Consider the following 21463-nt stretch of genomic DNA (forward strand, 5'->3'; position numbering starts at 1 on the left):
CTGACATAAACAGTAGTAACCAGACCGAAAAGCAGCGCACATTTCGGTGCTTTATTTCAGTGCTTTTTTTTCACTTCCAGCCAATCATTTTACGTTTCCGAGGATAGTAGGCGGGCCCAGGTACGTATGTTCTGTTAGAGCAGAGCTACAGATTAAAAATGCCCAAGGCGAAGCGGTCAAAGTCTGGCTGTACTTCACAGCAAAAGATGCAAACTCAGCAGCAACAAGTGCTTTAAGCTGATACTGTGATACTGTCAAAGGAGGTAACTCCTCAAATCTGATGAAACACCTGGCGACGCATAGCGTTTTGTTAAAAGCCGAGAAATGCGCCGTATTTGATAGCTTGCTGCGAGACCTCACACCGAGCACATCTACTGCGGGTGTGGTGCCTGTTATCAACCCGGAGTTAGCAACATCCCCCAAAAACCCGAAGAGGAGAGTCCTGGCCCCTAGCCCTGCCAGTGTAGCAGAAATGATGAGGATGATGATGCAGCAGCAGCCGTTCTTCTCTGCGTGAGGAGCTTAATGTTGTTTGTGTGTAATTTACGTTGAGTAGGCTAACCACGTTATTACATTAATGCATGTAAGGTGAACTAGCAAACACCATCATAGCTACATGCGGCTGTCTTCTTGTTTGATGGCAGATGCTCCCTTCACCCTGGCCAAAAAGGCTAAAATGACCAAAGAAAAAGTGGGAAACAGCTAAACATTAGGGCTGAACGATATATCGCATTTGCGATAATATCGCGACATGATCAAGTGCAATTTTCTAACCGCAAAGGCTGCGATTATACTCTGGACATGTCCAAATTCATGGGCTGCATCCTCCTGAGGCCGCATTTGTAGACCGATTACGTCACAGCGACGCGCCGAAGGCTGTCCAAATTACTACCATATCCCAGAATTCATAGCGCGGCCCAGCCAAACTCCAGTTTCCAGCAATGGCGGCCGCTACTAAGTTTTAAAATTACTCATACTAATCTTTCTGGGTCACAAAATAAACTTTTAACATATTTTCAGGCGAGAAAGTAGTTGTGTAAACATCAAATATCTGCTCGGTTTATCAAGATATCCCATATTTGCAAAAGTGCTTCGACGTTTTCAGAGGCGTCTGCTACCCACCAGCTCGACAGCTAGCCGGGAGCTCGAGGGTTACTGATGCGGCCGAGAACGGCACAACTCCCGGCACATCATTTTCAGATCACCGCGGAGTTTCGCTGCTCGGGTTAAACGTGATATATAAGTCACTTAGACAACCTAAAAATGTTATTGTTGGGCTTTTTTCAGTGTTTTGTTTGTTCGTGAGTAAATCGGTTTGGCTGAGATTAAAGTTATTAGATTAGATAAAATAAAACTTTATTAATCCCCCGGGTGGGTTCCTCCTTGGTTTTCACACAGCTGACTTAACGTCAAACAGAAAACTTATTAAACAGAAGTATGAGACAGTCGAGAATTTACACCAGTGTCTGGTTATATTTTAGATAGCAAGAAGCAGACGGCCGAGTTTATTAAACTCCACCGAGACAGCGGCGACGCTAATCAGAACTAGACCGTCCAATTTCACACCTTTAAATTTTAAAGGCGTGTTTGTGTGTGTGTTTATACAATTGCTATTATGTTTGCACTTTATGTGTAATGTTACTGACTGCAGAGATCAGTAAGATGTGTGTATTTTTTATTTATTAGTTTTATTTATTTAATATTATTTTTTAATTTAATGACTGTCTAGTAGTTCACAGATGTCGAAAAACTGAGTGTGGTAAAGCCACTGATTTTGTTTATGTATATTTCTGCAATCTGCACATTGTACTGACTTTCATTTTAATGTTTACACCAGGGTTCCTTGTCAGCACTTTATGCTCAGATGTTTGTAAGCTAAAAATAAACTATTGTGTATGTTCAAATATACTGTTGTGATTGAAGAAGTTAAATAAAAATGTCAGTCATCAATTCATGCATCACCTCATGTCATCATAACAGAGGTCTGTCTTCCAGGAAAGAACAGTTTAAAATTAATGTAATATAGTATTGGCCATACTATATGATGTATTGCTTGTCTTTGTTTAATAATACAGAAGACAAAGACCTTAAAAAATAATCGCATATCGCATCGCAATCGCAATATTGGGGCAAAAAATCGCAATTAGATTATTTTCCATAATCGTTCAGCCCTACTAAACATGAGAGGTTTTTGGACAAAGTTTGTTTTTTCCATTGTTTAAGCACTGCTTCCAGCCAAGAGTGATACCATATATGCCCCATAGCTGCAGAAAAGGCTAACATTGTTATCTTTTTACAAAAAAACAGCTGAACATGAGAGGTTTTTGGACCAATTTTGTGTTCTCCATTCTTTAAGCACCGTTTAAGCACCGGCACCGTTTCAAAAGTACCGATTTGGCACCGGTATCGGATAAAACCTAAACGATACCCATCCCTAGTCACAAGTGAATCCCATGGGCGTAACAAACCTGCCGCAGTTGGCTAAAGTATCACACCCATGCTGTTTTTGGTAACCATGGATACAACAGGTGCTTGTGGTTGGAAGCCAATCGTGGAGAGGATGTTCGGGGTCAAACTGAAGAGCGATGCTAATCTAGTCTGATAAAGTAGGATGTTGTTTTATTTTTGCTTGTAAGGCACGGTGGAGCTTTACAGGGTGCTGGTGAGAGCTTTTACACTTGCAGTGTTTCTCTAATAGTTACAGCATTCTTGCTAGCACAGTGTCATTTCTGCTAGTGTGCACTCGCCTGTTCGTGCTGCTGATGCAGGACTTCTGCGATGCTACTCTCCAACGCTCTGAGCTGCTGGTAGATGTGATGCAAGAACTCATCCAGGTCTGTTTTATCAAGCTGGCATCCTTGGACCAAAACCTGCAGGGAACAAAAGATTAAAGACCATCAGAGAACTGCACAAACATCTACAGCAGCCTAACATCTCCCACAGAAACTAACCCAACGTGTGCTTTGGTGGCTGAAATGTAGTCAAACATAGTAAAGACAGAGATTAAAGTAAGCGTGAAGCACTCCACACCAATGTGGGCTGGGCAATAAACACGTGCTGGAGAGAGAAACTCTGCTTTTCTTGGCGTTAAGTTACTCTCGAAGACATTTGTTTCATTCATTTTTATGACTAAAGTAAATTACAGTCATTACCTGATGTGAAGGGAGGCCAATGATGGAGGAATATGCAAGGATGGTGATGAAGATCTTAGGCTTGAAAAATCGATCTGTTCCAGGGACTCTGAATGGTTGAACCAGACCAGCCAGACACCTGGACAAGGCGTGGAAGACCTCATCAAAGATCATCTCGCCTGTGCTGTCATCCTGCAGGACACAAAACCAACGTGTAACACAGAGACACCAAATGATCTGGCATATTGTACACCAGAGGCAGGACTCAGTGTGAGCTGTTTCCCTCAGTCTATGACATTCATACCTGCCCAGTTTAGGCAGAGGTTTTATATTGAACTGAACACATGTTCTTTACATGCATCAATGAAGCCACTGTGAGAGCCCAGGTCTACGTCAAAAAAACGTTAAACTTGAATTAAAGTCTGTTACTAGTGGAGCTGACTCAACCAGTGGTGCTCTGTGCACAGAAGCTCTGCTGTGCAGACTGAAGAGCCGGTCTGATGGATTTTCACCACACAGAATAACAGTTTTAACATTAACATCAGGCTGATGTGGAAGTTCAGGATGAGGCTTTGCAGGAAGGCCTTATCTTAACGATTAGTTATGTCTATAACTTCTGTTCCCTGAAGGAGAGGAACGAGGTACAACACATAAGTATGGGATATCACGCCCTCGCGTGTCCTGGCTGAAGAAACCTTTATTCACGCCTTTACGGCAGATGACGTGTGATGACACGCGCAAGGCCCCGCCCGCACATATAGCCGCTGCCATCACCGTCATCCCTCAGTTCGATAGCCGCTCTTCACCGAGCCAACTGCTCAGTGGGGCCACCCTGTGTTGTACCTCGTTCCTCTCCTTCAGGGAACAGAAGTTATAGACATAACTAATCGTTCCCTTTCAGTCGATTCACTCGGTACAACACATAAGTATGGGACCTATATACACGCCCCGCAGAGCAGCCACCGAACCGGAACGGGACCACCACATCCTTAGTGAGTGGTAGACCCAGCAGAAAGGACAGCATGAGCCACCGAAGGGGCCGTAACGTCCAACCGATAAAACCGCACAAAAGTGTGCGGCGACGCCCAATTAGCCGCTGCACAAATATCAGCCACAGGCACCCCTCTAAAAAGAGCCCATGAGGTCGCCATCCCCCTGGTGGAATGAGCTCCCACCCCGTGGGGCAACGCAAAACCTCCGGTGCTGTATGCCAGCGAGATAGCTTCCACAATCCAGTGGGACAGCCTCTGTCTGGACAGAGCTCTACCTCTATTCGGATTAGCGAAGCAGACAAACAACTGGTCACCCAAACGCACATCCCGAGTGCGCTCAATGTAGGTGCGTAGCGCACGCACCGGACAAAGAGAATGCACCCTCCTCTGCTCCTCAGATTCAAAAGGAGGGGAGCAAAAGCTCAGCAACTCAAACTCCATTGAACTATAAGATGCAGGCATGACCTTGGGAAGATAGGCGGCATTCGGACGCAATACGACCTTGCGGCCATCAGGAGAAAACTGTGCGCAGGCAGGATGCACAGACAGCGCATGAAGGTCCCCCACTCGCTTCGCCGAGGCCAAAGCGAGAAGTAATGCGGTCTTATACGAAAGAAGTTTCATATCTACCGACTCAACGGGTTCAAACGGAGGGCCACAAAGGGCCTCCAGCACCAAAGACAAGTCCCAAGCCGGGACACTGGACTTAAGCACGGGCCTCAGCCGGCGAACCCCTTTCAGAAAACGCACGGCGAGGGGATGCGCACCTGGTGTCACCCCGTCAAAACCGATATGACAAGCAGATATAGCCGCTAAATAAACCTTGATCGTTGAAAACGAAAGGCCTTTATCCAACAGCTCCTGCAGGAATGTCAAAACATCCACAATAGAGCACTGAAATGGGAGAGTGTGGCGGTCCTGGCACCATCGCTCGAAGGCTCGCCATTTGTAAGCGTACAAGCCTCTAGTAGACGAGGCCCTGGCGCTCTGAATCGTCGCTACCACACTAGGTGGCAGACCCTTAGCAACCAAGTTTAACCTCTCAGCAGGTAAGCATGAAGGTGCCACAGATCCGGGCGCGGATGAAACACTTCCCCCCCCGCCTGAGAGAGGAGATCCCTGCGGAGAGGAAGCTGCCAAGGACTTGCTGCAAGCAGGCTGATTATTTCTGCATACCACGACTTCGCGGGCCACCAAGGGGCCACCAGGATCAGAGAGAGGGAATGCCGACGCACCCTCTCCAGAATTGGAGATATCATTTCCACTGGGGGAAATGCATACAGGAGCACGTCTGGCCATTGGTGCGCTAGCGCGTCCAAGCCCAAGGGTGCATCGTGGTCGATTATGGAGAAGTACAGGGGGCAGTGAGCATTCACCCTGGAAGCAAAAAGATCTATTTGCGCCTCGCCAAATAGATCCCAAATCTGAGCCACTATTGAAGGGTGTAACCTCCATTCTCTCACCAGAGGACCCCCCCTGGAGAGAAGGTCCGGCCCCAGGTTCAGGTGGCCCGGGACATGGGTGGCTCTTAGAGTCAGAAAATGAACACTGCACCATAACAGCAGAGAGCGAGACAGCTGCAACAGGGGAAGAGAGCGTGTTCCTCCCTGCCTGTTTATATAAGACACCACTGTTGAATTGTCCGTCCTGACTAAGACATGCTGGCCCTGCAGGACTGGACGGAAACGCTTTAGAGCTAAGAACACTGCCAACAGCTCTAAGTGGTTGATGTGCAGCTGGCGCTGAGCCGCGGACCAGATCCCTCTCACTGACGCACCCTCGCACAGCGCTCCCCACCCACTTAGGGAAGCATCTGTGGACACCACCTTGCGAAACAACACCCTCCCAATCCGAGAGCCCTGGTGCAGTAGCCCGGGCTCCCTCCAAGGACGGAGAGCTAGCATGCAAGACGCAGTTACCGGCAGCCTCCTCCGGAGGTGACGCGAAGCACACAAACGGTGAGAGAGAGTCCAGCGTTGAAACGCTCTCATTTTCAACAGCCCAAGCGGCACTACGGCGATCATAGATGCCATCATGCCCAACAAGCGCAATATCGTCTGGAAACGCAGTCTGCGTCCCAGCTGAAATTGAGCGAGGCAGCGATGAAACGCGGCCACTCTGTGCTCTGACAACCGTGCGCGGCTGGAAAGAGAGCATATTTCCAGACCGAGAAAAGCGATCTGTTGACCTGGGATTAGCGAGCTCTTCTGAAAGTTCACAGAGAACCCCAGTGTCTGAATGTGTGACAGAACCCGCGACAGCTGCGTCTCCGCCTGTTCTCTGGAGCAAGCCACGAGAGCCCAGTCGTCCAGGTAGGCCAAGATGCGGATGCCCCTCTTCCTGAGGGGCGCTAGCGCTGCCTCGGCACATTTCGTAAAGGTGCGGGGAGCGAGCGACAGCCCGAACGGCAGCACTAGGTATTCGTAGGCTACGCCCTCGAACGCAAACCTCAGAAACTGCCTGTGTTTCGGGTGTATAGCGACATGAAAATAAGCATCTGTTAGATCGATTGTCGCAAACCAATCTCCCGGGCCGACTGCACTCAGGAGCTGTCTGAGTGTTAGCATCTTGAACCTGTAAGTTCGCAGGTACGTGTTCAAGACTCGCAGGTCGAGGATGGGACGAAGCCCTCCCCCTTTCTTCGGAATGACAAAATAACGGCTGTACCAACCTTTGTCCGTCTCCGAAGCGGGGACCACCCGTATTGCTCTCTTCTGTAATAGCGCCTGTATTTCCTCCCTGAGTACCAAGGCTGCCTCGGGGTTGACAATCGTGTTCACGACTCTTTGGAAACGAGGCGGCTTGACCCGGAACTGCAACCGGTAACCCATGGCAACGGTTTGCAGCACCCACGGAGAGGGGGCGCAAGCGCGCCACTGAGGGAAGTGAGCAGCCAGCCGGCTGGCCTGCAGCACTGACGGCGGGGCGCCGTCGCCCCCCAGTGTGTCTGCAGGGGACTGCATCCCCTGCCTGACCTGGCTCATTTCGCCTGCAGGTTGAGCATTTGAGATTGTTTGAGAGTAAACAACACTCTTTATTGATTGCAACATGGGAACATGTACATTTATACATTTTGTTGGGTGCACCTTTTCCGGGGCATAACGATGAAAAACAGCGGGAACACTCGATGTGGTCGCTTGAACATTCAACACATCTGAACCGTGTGCAGGGGTTATGTGCTTGGGAGACCGCGATAGGGAAGTGCAGCGCCTTCTGGGGCTGACAACCTGAACAGAACTTAAGCGGCACCTCTTGTGCGGCAACAGAGGGGTAAGAGCAGCGTCTCCCTGCGTCTCCCGGCCTTTGCCCCAGGCCGACTGGCGTGGAGCTCGGGCCGGAGTACGTGCTCTCGCCGGCGGCCCTCCCACTCCAGCAGTGGGCGCCGGTCTCTTGCCAGCTGTCAGAGGAGCGGCGGGCCTGTGAGAGCTAGCAGTGGGCTTGGGCTGGGGCTGGCGTCTGGGGATGATGTCGCGCAGAGCTTCCGTCTGCTTCTTCCTCAGATCGAATCTAGCCTGAATGGCTTCAAGTGAATGTCCGAATAACCCAGCCGCAGACACTGGTGCGTCCAGATACACAGCTCTGTCTCTATCAGGGACGTCGGAGAGGGTCAGCCACAGGTGCCTCTGCGCCACCACTGTCGAAGCCATCCCTCTGCCCAGGGAGAGCGCTGCACAGCAAGACGCACGGAGGATGTAATCCGTGGTGACTCTAACCTCGTTAAGAAGAGGTGACAGCGGGCTGTCCTCCGGAACCAGCGATCCAAGCTCCGCCAGGCACATTGCTTGGTACGTCTGGAGCATGGTGACGGAGCTCATGGCTCGAGCGGTGCCGGCCTGAGCCCGATAAATCTTCTCCAGCTGCGAGGCCGAGAATCTGCAGTGCTTGGACGGCAGAGTTGCGGGGCCACCGACACCATGGTTATGGGACGGGGCCAGATAAGCAGCCAGAGACGGCTCCATAGGGGGTGGGTTAGCTAAACCAGCTCCCTCGGCGCCGTCCAATTCCATGTACTGTCCATAGCCGGGCACAGTGACGCGGGTAGACAGAGGTTTGTCCCATGACGCTGTTAGCTCGCAGAGAAAGTCTGGGAACATGGGGAGGCAGTTTTTGGCCGTTGCGGGCTCCGGTGGAAGGAAAAAACCCGCAAACCGCGACGGCTTCCGAGCTGGTGGAGGAGAGGGCCAGTCCACCTGCAGCTTCTCAGCGGCACGGCGAAACAGGGAGAAAAGAGAGGTGTCATCGTGGCCGACCGGCGCAGCAGCGGCGGCATATTGGGTCGACAATGAGCTCTCCTGCTCATCCTCCGACAAACCATGGATGTCCAGGCCGATGTCCAGCACGTCATCGTCTTCCTGGGGAGCGCTGGCGGGCTTCAACCCAGGCTGAAGCCCGTCAGCGCTCCTGCATGGTTCCGGTCCGTCATCGGCTAACCCGTCAACGTATTCCATGTGGTCAGCCCAGCTAATCGCGGGGACATCGACCTGAAAATTTTCGTCTTCGGACTCGGACGAAGCCGGGGCTCCAGACTCGGAAAGAAGAGGGTCATGCCGTGCGACAGCCGAGCGTCCCAGCACTCTTTCCACAAACGTCACCCGTCTTTCCAGGGTCGAGCGTCGGAGCTGGCGACAAAACGCACAAGCTTCGGGCTCCGTCGACGCTCTCCTAGCGTGGACGATCCCCAGGCAGACAGGGCAGGCATCGTGCTGGTCGCTGTCGTGCAAAGAGAAACCACATCCCTGAGGACAGGGGCGAACAGAAGATTTCTGCTTTGCTCGCTTCGGTTTGGAGTCCATTCCCAAAACGCAAAGCGAAACGCTGCACAAGAAAAACTTGAAAATAGCGCTCCGCGGGCAGCCTACGCACCAGCTGGGCGGTGGAGGCTAACACCAACAGGGGCAGTTAAGCTAGGTTCAAGTTGGCAGACAACGGAGCTAACTAGCAGTAGCTAGCTAGCCCAACTCAGCAGAGGTGTTCTCAGCGAGGTGAAGAGCGTAAGAACTGAGGGATGACGGTGATGGCAGCGGCTATATGTGCGGGCGGGGCCTTGCGCGTGTCATCACACGTCATCTGCCGTAAAGGCGTGAATAAAGGTTTCTTCAGCCAGGACACGCGAGGGCGTGATATCCCATACTTATGTGTTGTACCGAGTGAATCGACTGAAAGGGAACTGTTTTTTAAAGGCAACATGTGAGTGACATCACTGTGATGACTTCACTGTGATGACTTCACTGTGATGACTTCACTGTGATGACTTCACTGTGATGACTTCACTGTGATGACTTCACTGTGATGACTTCACTGTGATGTCACTCACATGTTAGATGACATTGTGCTGTGAAGACTGGAACATCTGTGTTGGCACTACTTTAGCAAACTGCTGACGTAACAAACAGCACTGATGTAACTGTGAAACAAAGAAACATGGCACTCATACAACTTCAGTCACAAGCCACGCCCACACTAAAGCAAACCCTCCTTTATTCAGCTTTCTGACTCTAGAAGATCCATCCATCTACTTACTTACTCACTTGCTTATCCAGCTGAGAGTAGTGGATGTTGGAGGCTATCCTAGCTGTCATGACCCTGCACAGGTTGCCAGTCTGTCACAGGACTAACATATAGAGACAGACCACCAGTCACACTTACATTCAACCCATTTAATTTAACCCTACGCATGTCTTTGGACTGTTGGATGAAGCCACAATCCCCAAAGAGAACACACACGGCCCCTAAAGCTTCTTCTAGCTGCTCTTAATCAGCAGGGTTCACCACAGCAGACAGGTCTGCAACTTTGATTTGACAAACTGTTATGTTGGACGTCAACATGGGAATAGGGACCTTTAACATTAGGTGAATTTATAAACTACATAAATTTATGAAAAATCTCTTACTGAGGTTGTAATTTAAAGGAATTAATACTTTTTGCAACCCGAGGTTCCAATTTGAAGTCGTGCAGGTTTAAGGCACTTAAAAATAAGTTCTTATTTTACACCATATAAGGATATCTCTTATCTGTAGGTAACTGCTTAACAGTTTTCCAGATATGGGCTTCATGCTAACAAAGAAGCAAATAAGTCCATCCGTTGTCCATATGTTACCAGACATGCTGAGAGAAGCGGACCTGAAACCTCTGAACTGCATGAGCTCCTTCTCTTATGCAACGATATGGTTCAACAGTGCAGCGTGTGCATTTACAGAATACTCTGTGCTGTCTCATATAAAAAGGGTCAAATGTGAAGACTGAGGAACACATTCAGCAGCACAACAACAGTCTCAGTTCTGTGCTTTCAGACTTTAATTCTATCCTTGTGATTGCACTTGGTAAGAGTTCATTGGATCACCATGCAGTGCTGCTTCACATGCATGGATGGCCATGCATCCAGTTTTCTGTGAGAGGTTTCAGTACGGAGTAGCAACATCCCACTGAGCAACAGCTCGAGCACGATTCACATTCAACCAACTAAAAGTGAACAATCTAAATCTTAATGAGGTGCTTCGTCTGCGAGTCAGAGCAGCAAATGATTGTGAGCTCAGAAGGCAGAGCGGGTCATCTGCAGTATCCTTGAGCAACATACTGAACCCCAGGTTGTCCCCAATGTTAAATAAAGAGGCAGCTGGAGTAAGAAAAAGCACTTTAAGTGATCAAATATTTACCATTTGCAAAATTCATTCACAAAATTTAAATTTTTTTGCTCTTCTAACAGCGTCTGAATAAATTAAAAGCCTTCTTGACTACAAATGGAAACACACTGAGACACTCAGGAGCCAGAAAGAGACGTGATGTACTTGATATAAGACAAGCAGACAAATGGATTGTCCACTATGAATAATTTACACAGCAAATAATCATAACAAACTTAAATATTACATCTATTCTTGCACTAAGCACTTTTTAATATTGTTTGAACTCATTCAGGAGACAGTGCATTTAAGACTTACCACAATCCCTGTGGAGGGACTCAGGTCCAGCTCGATGATGAAGCGGTACCTCCGGGCCAGGAAGGTGGCCCGGGTGGAAGGCATCAGTATGCATGGGTGTGAAGTTGGGGAGATATCTGGCTGCCATCCTTTAGGTAAGATGCTAAGCAGGTCCAGTTCATTTTCAGAGTGCAGCTACAACAGGAAGTGGGAGGAAATATGATTTGCAGTAGCTTTTAGAGACCAATCAGAACAGCAGTTACAATGTTAAAATAGCTCTCTATTTTTCCTTTAATTTGTCACAGTGCAGCCACCATCTAATCATCGGTGGCATATACAAGGATAATAATAGAAGGGTGCCAATCTTGATCTTGGTGCTGCTGGGCCATCATGAGGACAGGAGAGGAAACTCACCACTTCAGGCTTTGAAGCCGGACAGATGATTTGGTTAAGTTTACTAAGAAACCACGCCAGTCGCACATTCCTAGAGATCCGGTAGTCCTCTTTCATGAGCAGGTAGATGTGGTCAGCCTCCTCCACCTTAACAACAACATGCACAATCATAAATGTGGGATGTTCACACATCTGTATGAGCGAGAGAGGGTTTGAGGATGCCCAACGCCACTGGATGGCAGCATTATTCAGGAATAATAAAGACCATATTTTCTAATATAAGCATGTCCATGTAGAACAGATCTATGTGATCTATTCTATTTAAACTAGCAAGAGTGGCTATAAAGGTAATATGAAAGTATTTACCAATATCACAGTTCAGGAGAGCAGTAGGGTCACAACTTTCACTCCATGTTTCAGAGGTCCCAGCGCAGAAACTCCAGAGCAACAGATTTCAAATCGAAACTAAAAACTCACCTTTTCAGTTTTAGCTTTAATTGTTAACAGGTGTGATTCTGTGAACAGCACCGACTCTCATTTTTAATTATTAATAACTATATTTTAATTTTGCATTTAATTTGATATGTCATTTTTCCTATTTGCTTTGCTGGCTGTTGTGCATCATTTTCATCAGTTTTGTTGTGCTTCAATGTACCGTAAAATCTTTAGTATTATCATTTAAATAATCCAAATAAAAGCTTCACCAAGTTTGAAATCATTACCTTTGTTTAAAACACCATCTGGCTGATACCACGTTTTGTGCTGATGTTCTTTTGTTCTGCTTCAGCTTTTTATTACACCACAATTCAACATTTTGCCAATGCTAAACTGATGTAACAGCTAAACATAGGCCAGAGTAAGTGTGAGCTTTTTTGCTGACTGGCAGTCAGCAGGGTCCATATCTAAGAATAACAATGTTAGCCTACATATTTGTGCATCATTACACATAGTTATAGATTACAACACTCAGCAGTATATTGATCAATATTAGCTGTAGCTTCCACATTACTTATATACAAATAAAATAAGAAGTAATTATAATTCAACAGCATCGTCTTCAGTCACACCAGTCCTCTGCATATCCTCCTTCACTACGTCAATGAATCATCTCTGGTTTTCCTCCTGCCTGGCAGCTGCATCTTCAACATCCTTCCACATGCACTCTCCCTCCTCTGCACCATCTCAGCTCTGCCTCATTAACTTTACTCCAAACCACTCATGAGCTGTCCCTGTGTCCATTCTGTGTCCATTCTGGTCGCTCCCAACAAAAATCTTCAGTAGCATCTTCAGCTCTGCCACCTCCAGGTCGGCCTCACGTCTTTCTGTCAGTGCATAATAGCAGGTCTAACTAACATCTTAGGAATCTTCCCTTTATCTCTTGCTGCTATCCATCTGTCAAAAATCACCCGTGACACTCGTCCCCACCCGCTGCACTCTGCCTGCAGGCTCTTCTCCACCTTTCCTCCTGCAGAGTCCAACAGTACAAATGTACAGCTTGCCTTTAAATAACATATAATAGTCAATCTTTTAGCTAGCTGGTATTTTGAGATACTGGACTTTCATGTTAAAATTTCACTTCATAAAACTGCATTTGTATTTATTGTAAATACATAATGTGGGCTAAATGTTTTTAGCTGTTTCCTAACGAACACACGCGGAGCGTTAACCCTTTTGCCTATTTTAATGCTGAAGGAAAGTTTTATTTGGCTCTGTAATCTGCAGGCACGTATCGCCGAGTTGCTAACAGGCCAGAAACTCAGCAAAATTAACTTAAACCTTCTGACTAATGTGACTCGTGTTTACTTCCAGTTTGTCAGTTGCTGCTAGCTTCCTGTAGTCGTGTAGCTGTGCAGCTATCACAAGTTTCTCCTCGTCTGCAGACGTCACGTAACAGCTCTGCCTCTCTGTTGTGGATTATTTAAATTCATGCTTCACTTTAAAAGGGACTTTAACGACTTCTGGGTGTTAAGAGCACGAAGTTAAAATGTGGCATGTTTTACTAACCAGTGCTACCCTGACTGTTACCTCATTGTCCGGTCTCTCTGCCATGCCGTGTTTAGCATAAGAGCTGCAGGGTGTCGGCGAGGCTCGGCCGACGGATATCCACTCTGTGTTGTGCAAAGTGGTCTGTATTAGTACTTGTTTATCATCTGTCTTCTCTTCTGATCAGGTGCTTGTAGAGCGGTACCAGCGTCGACATGTTCTTCTTCGTCTTCTTGTTTTCGCGCAGTTGACGTCCAAACTCTGCGGTCTTACCGCCACCTGCTGGGCTGTAGCGGGACCTACAGGTGACCGGGTCGAAACGATAGTGTCGATGCTGGTGTTGGTATCGGATCAATACTAGAAAGAGTGATAAGATTTATACATATAAATATTTACATGTGTTAAATGAATTATTTTTTAGAAATTAAAAAAATAAACAACAAACATGCACTGTGACATATGATGTTTTTTTGACTCTCAGGTCTATGCTGTTTGTAGCCTGTAGCACCTTTATAAGACTTCTGTCTTATAAATGTGCTACAGGCTACAAACACAAAGTCCTTTAAAGACAGGCACATTTACATTGCAGGTCTTCATAGAAGTTTGAAAATACATAAAAAGCTCACAAACTGTTCTCCACAACACGAGCTGCCTTTATAAGTTCAAAGTACCACTATCTGTACTGGTATCAGCAATACTGACCCTGCTTGGTATCAGAGTGATACCAAATAAAATCTGCAGTATGGCACAGCACTAATGGGGCATTTTACAAACTTTATAAACGAGGACTATCTCCAGCAATAACATCATTCTTAGATTTTCTCTGACACAGAATTGATTTTCATGATTTTAATAAAGAAATTATAGCGGAACTGTTACTGCTGCCATATTTTGCCTGTGGCATGCTCTTTATGAATAATTGGAGGTGGATAAGATGGCTGTGAAAGCTGAATAAAAAGCAGTTGATACTTATATGTTTTTGATATGTTTTTTGAAGGAGTTTTTGAAATGTGAATAGAGAAGCAGACTGTTAGTGCTCGTTAGGTCTGTTGTATATCATGTCTGTTGAAAACAAATGATGGATTGAAGACAATATTTTCTGCTTCTCGCACTCTTTGAGTTGTTTTTTTCCACTCTAGCTGTGAACATTGAACATTATCCCAGATCCCACAGGGCAAGTGGCAGAATACACCCTGTACAGGTTGCCAGTCTGCCACAGGGCTAAACCACAGAGTCACTGTGATGCACTCAGGTGAGGTCCTGCTGTGAAGACTCAGAGTTTTGATGCTACTTCAGTGACACAAACACTGACATAATAAGTTCATGTAATTGTGACACCAAGAACCACTGCACACCCATACAACAGCAACTACGGTCCCAAGGCAGACCTACCCTACACCATACCCTGCTTTATTAAACATTTTGATTTTAAATTGGGCTATCTTTCTGTCCATCCACTTTCTTCCACTTGTCCAGTTCAGGGTAGCTGGTGGGCTGAAGGGTAACAAGATATCATAGAGTGAGAGAGAAGGTAAACCCTGGAAAGGCTGCCAACTGTCATGGGTCTTAAACATAGAGATATACTACCATTCAAGACTATAGAGTCAATCACGCATATCTGTGGGAGGACCTAGGAAAATATGTGGAAAACACGCAAACTCCATGTGTTGTGCTACAAACAATATTTCTATAGCGAAAGGTGAGGACCTGGTCAAATGCGAAGGTTAGGGGATTTTTTTAGACATATAGTGGGAATTCTGATTTGCAGCAGTCAAATCACTGAAATATATGTTAACCCAAAAAGTTGAATTATATTCTGAAGGAATTTGGTGTCGAGGATGTTAAATAATAAGGAGAAAGTATGTTTCCACCTCCTAAACCCCTAAAGTGAAAGAAGATTCAAAAGAAGCAGCGAAATGAGATTTACACAACTCAACATCGTGGTTTAATTTGGATGTGAATACGTGAGTCCTCTGTGAGAATGACAACCACAACTGTTGTTTTTACACGTTTTCTGAAGGATGGCTGAAGCTGGCCAAGGCAGCTGCCACCTTTGACGGTAAAAATATTCAACACTGCGGAATTATGCTGACCTTTGCACCCACTTCTGTCTTTGTTATTCGCCCGTTGTCTTTACACAGCGCTGTGAATACATTTAAATACATAAATAAATATTTTGCAGTTCTGCCTGTCAAATGAAGTTCAGGGCAAAGCTTCCCCATGTTAAAGATTTGAGTCGCGGGATGACTACGTCATTCAACACGCGACGGCGAGCAGGCTTCTCCATGCTGTTTATCTAGAGTCCAGCGTGTGTGTTTTTGACTCGATCTTGCTGCGATTCTCGTCTTTAGTCATGGAGAAAAAAGGCCCAAATCCTGTTGGGAAAAAACCGAAACCCCAAAAGATGAAAGCGAGCGTCGACCCCGTCAGAAACTTCGAGAAATGGAAGAAAAAGTACAACCGGACCAAAGCACGAGTGAAGCAAGAGAGGGCGCAGAAGAAGAAGCCCGAGTGGCAGGTAGAACGAGAGTACATCGATAAGCTGGTGAGCAGGTATGGAGAAATCAACCTCAAGGAGGTTGTCAAGTTCTCCGACTTCCCCATTTCTAAGAAGACCTTGCTGGGCCTGCAGGAGGCTCAGTATCGGCAGCCTACGGAGATCCAGCGGCAGACCATCGGCTTCGCTCTGCAGGGGAAAGATGTTCTCGGTGCGGCTAAAACTGGCTCCGGTAAGACTTTAGCCTTTCTCATACCGGTCCTGGAGTGTCTCTACCGCCAGCAATGGAGCTCCATGGACGGCCTCGGTGCTCTCATCATCTCTCCCACCCGAGAGCTCGCCTACCAGACCTTTGAAGTCCTGCGCAAGGTGGGCAGGAACCACGAGTTTTCTGCAGGGCTCATCATCGGCGGAAAAGACCTGAAAAGCGAGTGTGAGAGGATTCACCGTACCAACATTGCCATCTGCACCCCGGGCCGACTCCTCCAGCACATGGATGAAACGGCCACCTTCCACGCATCCGACCTCCACATGCTGGTCCTGGATGAGGCAGACCGCATTCTGGACATGGGCTTTGCAGATACGCTCAATGCCATCGTGGAGAATCTCCCCAAGTCCCGGCAGACTCTGCTGTTTTCTGCCACGCAAACCAAATCAGTCAAAGACCTGGGCCGGCTCAGTCTCAAAGATCCGGAGTATGTGTGGGTGCACGAAAAAGCCAAGTTCAGCACGCCAGCCACGCTGGAGCAGAACTACATCGTGTGTGAGCTCCACCAGAAGGTCAACATGCTCTACTCATTCATTAGGAGCCACCTAAAGAAGAAGATCATAGTCTTCTTCGCCTGCTGCAAGGAGGTGCAGTACCTGTTCCGAGCTTTCTGCCGTCTCCGGCCAGGCATGCCCATCCTGGCGCTGCATGGAAAACAGCAGCAAATGAAGAGGGTGGAGGTGTACAACGACTTCCTCAAGAAGCAAAACGCTGTGCTTTTTGCCACCGACATAGCTGCCAGAGGCCTGGACTTCCCTGCCGTCCACTGGGTGCTGCAGTTTGACTGTCCAGAGGACGCCGACACATACATCCACAGGGTGGGCCGGACGGCCAGGTACAAGGAGGGTGGAGAGGCCCTGCTGCTGCTGCTGCCCTCGGAGGAGAAAGGCATGGTGAAGCAGCTGGAGGAGAAGAAAGTTCCCATCAACAAGATACAAGTGAGACATCATCTACCCATTACACACACACACACACACACACACACACACACACACACACACACACACACACACACACTGTTCAGTAGGTTTATGTAAAACAGTAAAATAACTGTTTAATGTTTTTACTCCATTTAGAAGGAGATATTTCAAACCCTCGGTACAGTACTTTGCATTACTCCCCAGGAATTAAGATAAGATAAGATAGAACTTTATTAATCCCTCGGGTGGGTTCCTCTGGGAAATTCGACTTCCAAAAAAAAGCACAGCAACGACCGAAGTTACAGTTACAGAATTGTTATATATATATATATATACACACACACACACACACACACACACATATAAATACAGAGACAAATATAAATAAAATATACAAAGGGGATAAATATAATACATAGGAATAAAAATACAAGTGAATTGCACATTTCAAGTATTGAGTCTATTGCACTGTTGACTATTTACAAAAAGTATTGCATAAGGTATTGTACAGTGAGGTGAAGAGCTTAGTAGTGTAGGCACTACACGTTAGTATAACACTGTTAATATCTGCACAAACTGCCGTCCTAACGAGGTGTGCACACGTCAAATAACTTTTTAAGTATCACTACAAATCTGACAGAAAAGTTGGTGAAAAGACTCACAGTGGTGACAGCAACTCAAATTTAGGAACAAGTACAGGCAGATATAATATGATTATGCTAAACCCAATACTGCTGATACAGCTTAATGTGGTACTTATATTTCAAATATTGCAAAATAAAAAACCTTTATGTCCGCACATCTCGTCACCCAGAGCTGTACTAGTCTTAGAAACCTCCTCAGAATATATTTATTATAGTTCATTTATTTAATATACATTTATATGTGGTTTCAAACAGGCAGATTTAAGTGTAGTCACAAAACATTACATAAGATCTGATTAACTTAATTGTTTGGCTACTTCCAGGTGAACCCAGACAAACTGCAGAACGTGCAGCAGAAGCTGGAGGCCTTCCTCGCTCAGGAGAAGGAGCAGAAGGAGCGAGCCCAGAGGTGTTTTGTTTCCTACCTGCGCTCGGTGTACCTCATGAAGAACAAAGAGGTGTTTGATGCCTTTAAGATCAAGCTTCACGAGTACGCTTTGTCCCTCGGCCTCGCTGTGGCCCCAAGGGTTCGGTTCCTAAGTAAAGCTCAGGCACAGAAAGTAGAGAAAGAAGTGCAGGAGGAGGAGTCTGAGGAAGAAGAAGAGCTGAGGAGATTTAAGGCCCAGCTGAAAGGAGAGGTTTCTCGTGAGGAGCGGCAAAACTCGGAGTCAGACGAGTCCAGTGAGGATGAGGACGGTGGTGATGAAGGAGGTTTGGATACGTCCAAGACATTAACCCCGAGTGCAGGTGACGCTGATGACGATGATGATGATGATCTACGAGACTTGGACCTGCTGACAGTCAAACGAAAGGATGTCTTTAATCTGACGGAGGATCAGCAGAGTCCAGAGGATCCTGAAAATGACCCAGAAAAGAAAACTGAGAAAGAGACAAAGTACAAAGAAGCTAAAAAGATCCTCAAGAGAAAGTTTCAGGTAAACACCAAAGTGACTTTCAATGAAGAAGGTGAGGCTGTGCAGCTTTGGCCACCAGTCCAGCAAGCAGTGACTGCTGAGGATGAGGGGGAGCAAGAAGAGGAGGACGTTTCGGGAATCAATGTGGAAAAGGCTCGGGAGAGGCTGAAGCGGGAAGATCAGGAGTTTGATAAGCAGGAGTACAGCCGCAAGGTGAAAGCCAAACACCGAGAGAAGCGGCTGAAGGAGAGGGCTGCCAGGAAGGAGGCAAGCAAGCGGGACCAGGACGAGGAGGACGAGGTCGTGGCCTACCTGGCCAATGACAGCGAAGACGAGTTTGACCCCAGTGCCCTGCCAGATCCCGACAAAGTGCACTCGTCGTCTTCTTTGTCGTCAGAGGATGAGGAGGACGAGATGGAAATGGGGTCGTCTAAACGGCAGCACAGCAGTGAAGAGGAAGAGGAGGAGGACAGCGAAGAGGAGGATGAGAAGCATACAGCAGGAAAGAGGAGGAAAGTGAGCGATGAAGATGATGAGCACACAGCTCTGGACACTGGTCTCTCTTTGGCAGAGGATGAGGAGTTAGTCTTACAGTTGCTGGGTGGGCGAAGGTAGATGACCCAAAGAGAACAGAACGGTTCCGTCAGTTCTAATGAGGAGTACTCAAGCTGTTGCAGCAGCTTCAATCTGACCAGTGTTTTACTCTGCAGTGCAAACGTGCAGGTGACTGTTCAGTCCAGAGGCTTCCAATCAGAAACTGCCATCAAACGTTATCAGGACTGATCCCATTGGGTGTGAAAGAAACACTGCTAAATGTTGCCCCGTCCTGATTGGCTTACACAAGAACAGAGTCATAGCAAAGAGACGAGCCAAACATGCTCCTAGAGTGAAGCACCAGTCAGTCATGTTAGAGCACATTAGCAAAAAATAAAAGCTCACTTTGAGGCAGAAGTTGTGACCCAGCTGTTCAAAACAGAAGAAAGATGGCGGTGTGCCATTAATGTGTAACTTTCTCTGTAAAACAGTCAATTCCAGTTTGTAATGCAGACTTTAAACACGAGCTCGGGGTTGGTCAGTCTCAATAAAGCTTGAGACAGCAACATTACTGAAGGTCCTGCAGAGGGACAATGAGTGCATCTTTATTTTACATGTATTATGTTTAAACTGTTGTGGATTTGAAATCAGTTCTACTTTTCCCCAAGTGGCTAAAATGGCCATTAGGCTGCTGAGGTTAAGACTAGGTCATTGTGTTATTGCACTCATAGTGGGATAAAACCGTTTCTGGAAGGTACTCTGTGACTTTTCAACTGAAAACCAAACAGGAAGTTGTTTTCTGATGCCCACATTAGTATCTGAGGGGTGATCGTTTTCAATCACTGTCCACTGTTAAATGTGAACAGGTTAGCTCCACGATGCCAGAGCTGCTGATGAGGACAAGCGGTGCCTGGTTGGCATCCATGGGGAGCTGTGTTTCTCCAAAAGGACTAAACAGCTTAGTTAATGCACCGATGTTCCCTGTGGCTCCCTGGCTCACCCCTGGAATCGTGGCCTCTTCTTCTTCTTCTTGATCCATGAATATAATTTCATGTCTGAGAGTCACAACTTTGACTTGTCTGATTATTGAGTTATGCTATTAAAATATTTGTAACCATTGAAGTTTTCTTGTCATTGGTTTGAACTTTAAGGACTTTAGGGGTAAATTTCCAGGAATTTCAAGTGAATTCTAGTGACCTGGATGGATCAGCCTGCTCTAAAGTCAGCTGAAGTGCTTCTCTCGGTGTGTGTGCCTGTTTTTCACAAACATGTACTTCTGTGAAAAATTAAGAATGTCAGGATTACAGTCAGATTGATTTACATTGAGATTTCCCACTTATTTTGCTCCACACATGCGACGCTACACCCTGCATGTCCAACATGTGTCCAGCAGGTGGAGCTAAAGTGACCCAGTAGCTGCTCATCTCAGTGATCGGCAGCTCCTTGGTTATGCACGTGTTTGGGCTGTTATGTGTTGAGAATGAGGCCGGGTGATGCAGAGCAAGAACAAAAGAGACTTAATTGGAAAAGTGCAAATGTAGATTTAAAACAAATTAGCTTTGTTCCACTACATTTCCCCGTACAAAGCAATTCATGCAATAGACTCAAAAATCCTTTCAGATTCTTATTCAAATATGAAGCAATCGTCTTTTATTTTATTCTATCAACATGCAATAATTTGGTTTGACTGCTCTAAAATAACATCTGAATTTCTACATGTTTAAACACTTGACAATGTATTTAACTCATATGTACCTATTATGGAGAATCATACATGTCATATTTAATCGTAATTATTGAGTCTTTAATGTTGCAGCTGGGGGTGATTTTAATTATATTTATGATGCTTAACCTATATTTTAACAGTTTGAGTGATTAATGTTGTACGCTAAATGAAACAGCACAAACTATTGTTTAAGGAGCCTTTACTGAGTTTACAGAGTAATATTTAGCTGACAGTTTATGCTGAAGGTGAAGAAACAGAGGAGGACGGGCCAGCCTGTGTTGGAAATAAAACCTTAGAACTGTTAACAACTTATATTTATTTATCTTATAAACCTAAATGTTTTTAGTTTACTGTGAGTGGATGTTAATTTAGACATTAGCAATATTCACCTAGTTGTCTTCTCCTTACCATGTGTGAAAGTAAAAGGAGCTCCTGGAGCAAACCGAAGGGAAAGGTTAGGGAAGTATAATCAAGGTCTTGTTACCCCCAGTCTCGGGCCTTTCCAAACACACACCTGAGGACAAAAGGAAGCCAGCTGCTTTC

The 21463-nt window shown here is 46.4% G+C and overlaps 2 protein-coding genes across 2 annotated transcripts in view; one reads left to right on the forward strand and one right to left on the reverse strand.

Annotated features, from left to right (window-relative positions):
• szt2 (SZT2 subunit of KICSTOR complex) overlaps positions 1-15570 on the reverse strand; it is a 148865-nt gene extending 133295 nt beyond the window's left edge. Inside the window, exons 1-6 of the mRNA XM_026194043.1 lie at positions 15511-15570; positions 13460-13774; positions 11456-11581; positions 11063-11236; positions 3153-3323; positions 2748-2870 (exon numbers count right to left, since the gene is read on the reverse strand). Of these exons, the coding sequence (XP_026049828.1) occupies positions 2748-2870; positions 3153-3323; positions 11063-11236; positions 11456-11581; positions 13460-13483 (618 nt within the window). The 5' untranslated portion in view covers positions 13484-13774; positions 15511-15570. The remainder of the gene's footprint in view (positions 1-2747; positions 2871-3152; positions 3324-11062; positions 11237-11455; positions 11582-13459; positions 13775-15510) is intronic.
• A 91-nt stretch (positions 15571-15661) lies between these two features.
• ddx10 (DEAD (Asp-Glu-Ala-Asp) box polypeptide 10) lies at positions 15662-20316 on the forward strand. The gene is made up of 2 exons (XM_026194044.1): positions 15662-17120; positions 18070-20316. Exons 1-2 carry the CDS (start codon positions 15771-15773, stop codon positions 19273-19275), a joined length of 2556 nt encoding a protein of 851 aa, XP_026049829.1. The 5' UTR covers positions 15662-15770; the 3' UTR covers positions 19276-20316.
• Positions 20317-21463: the final 1147 nt, after the last annotated feature.

Source organism: Astatotilapia calliptera, chromosome 15 (genome assembly GCF_900246225.1).
Source record: "Astatotilapia calliptera chromosome 15, fAstCal1.2, whole genome shotgun sequence".
Lineage (NCBI taxonomy): Eukaryota > Metazoa > Chordata > Actinopteri > Cichliformes > Cichlidae > Astatotilapia > Astatotilapia calliptera.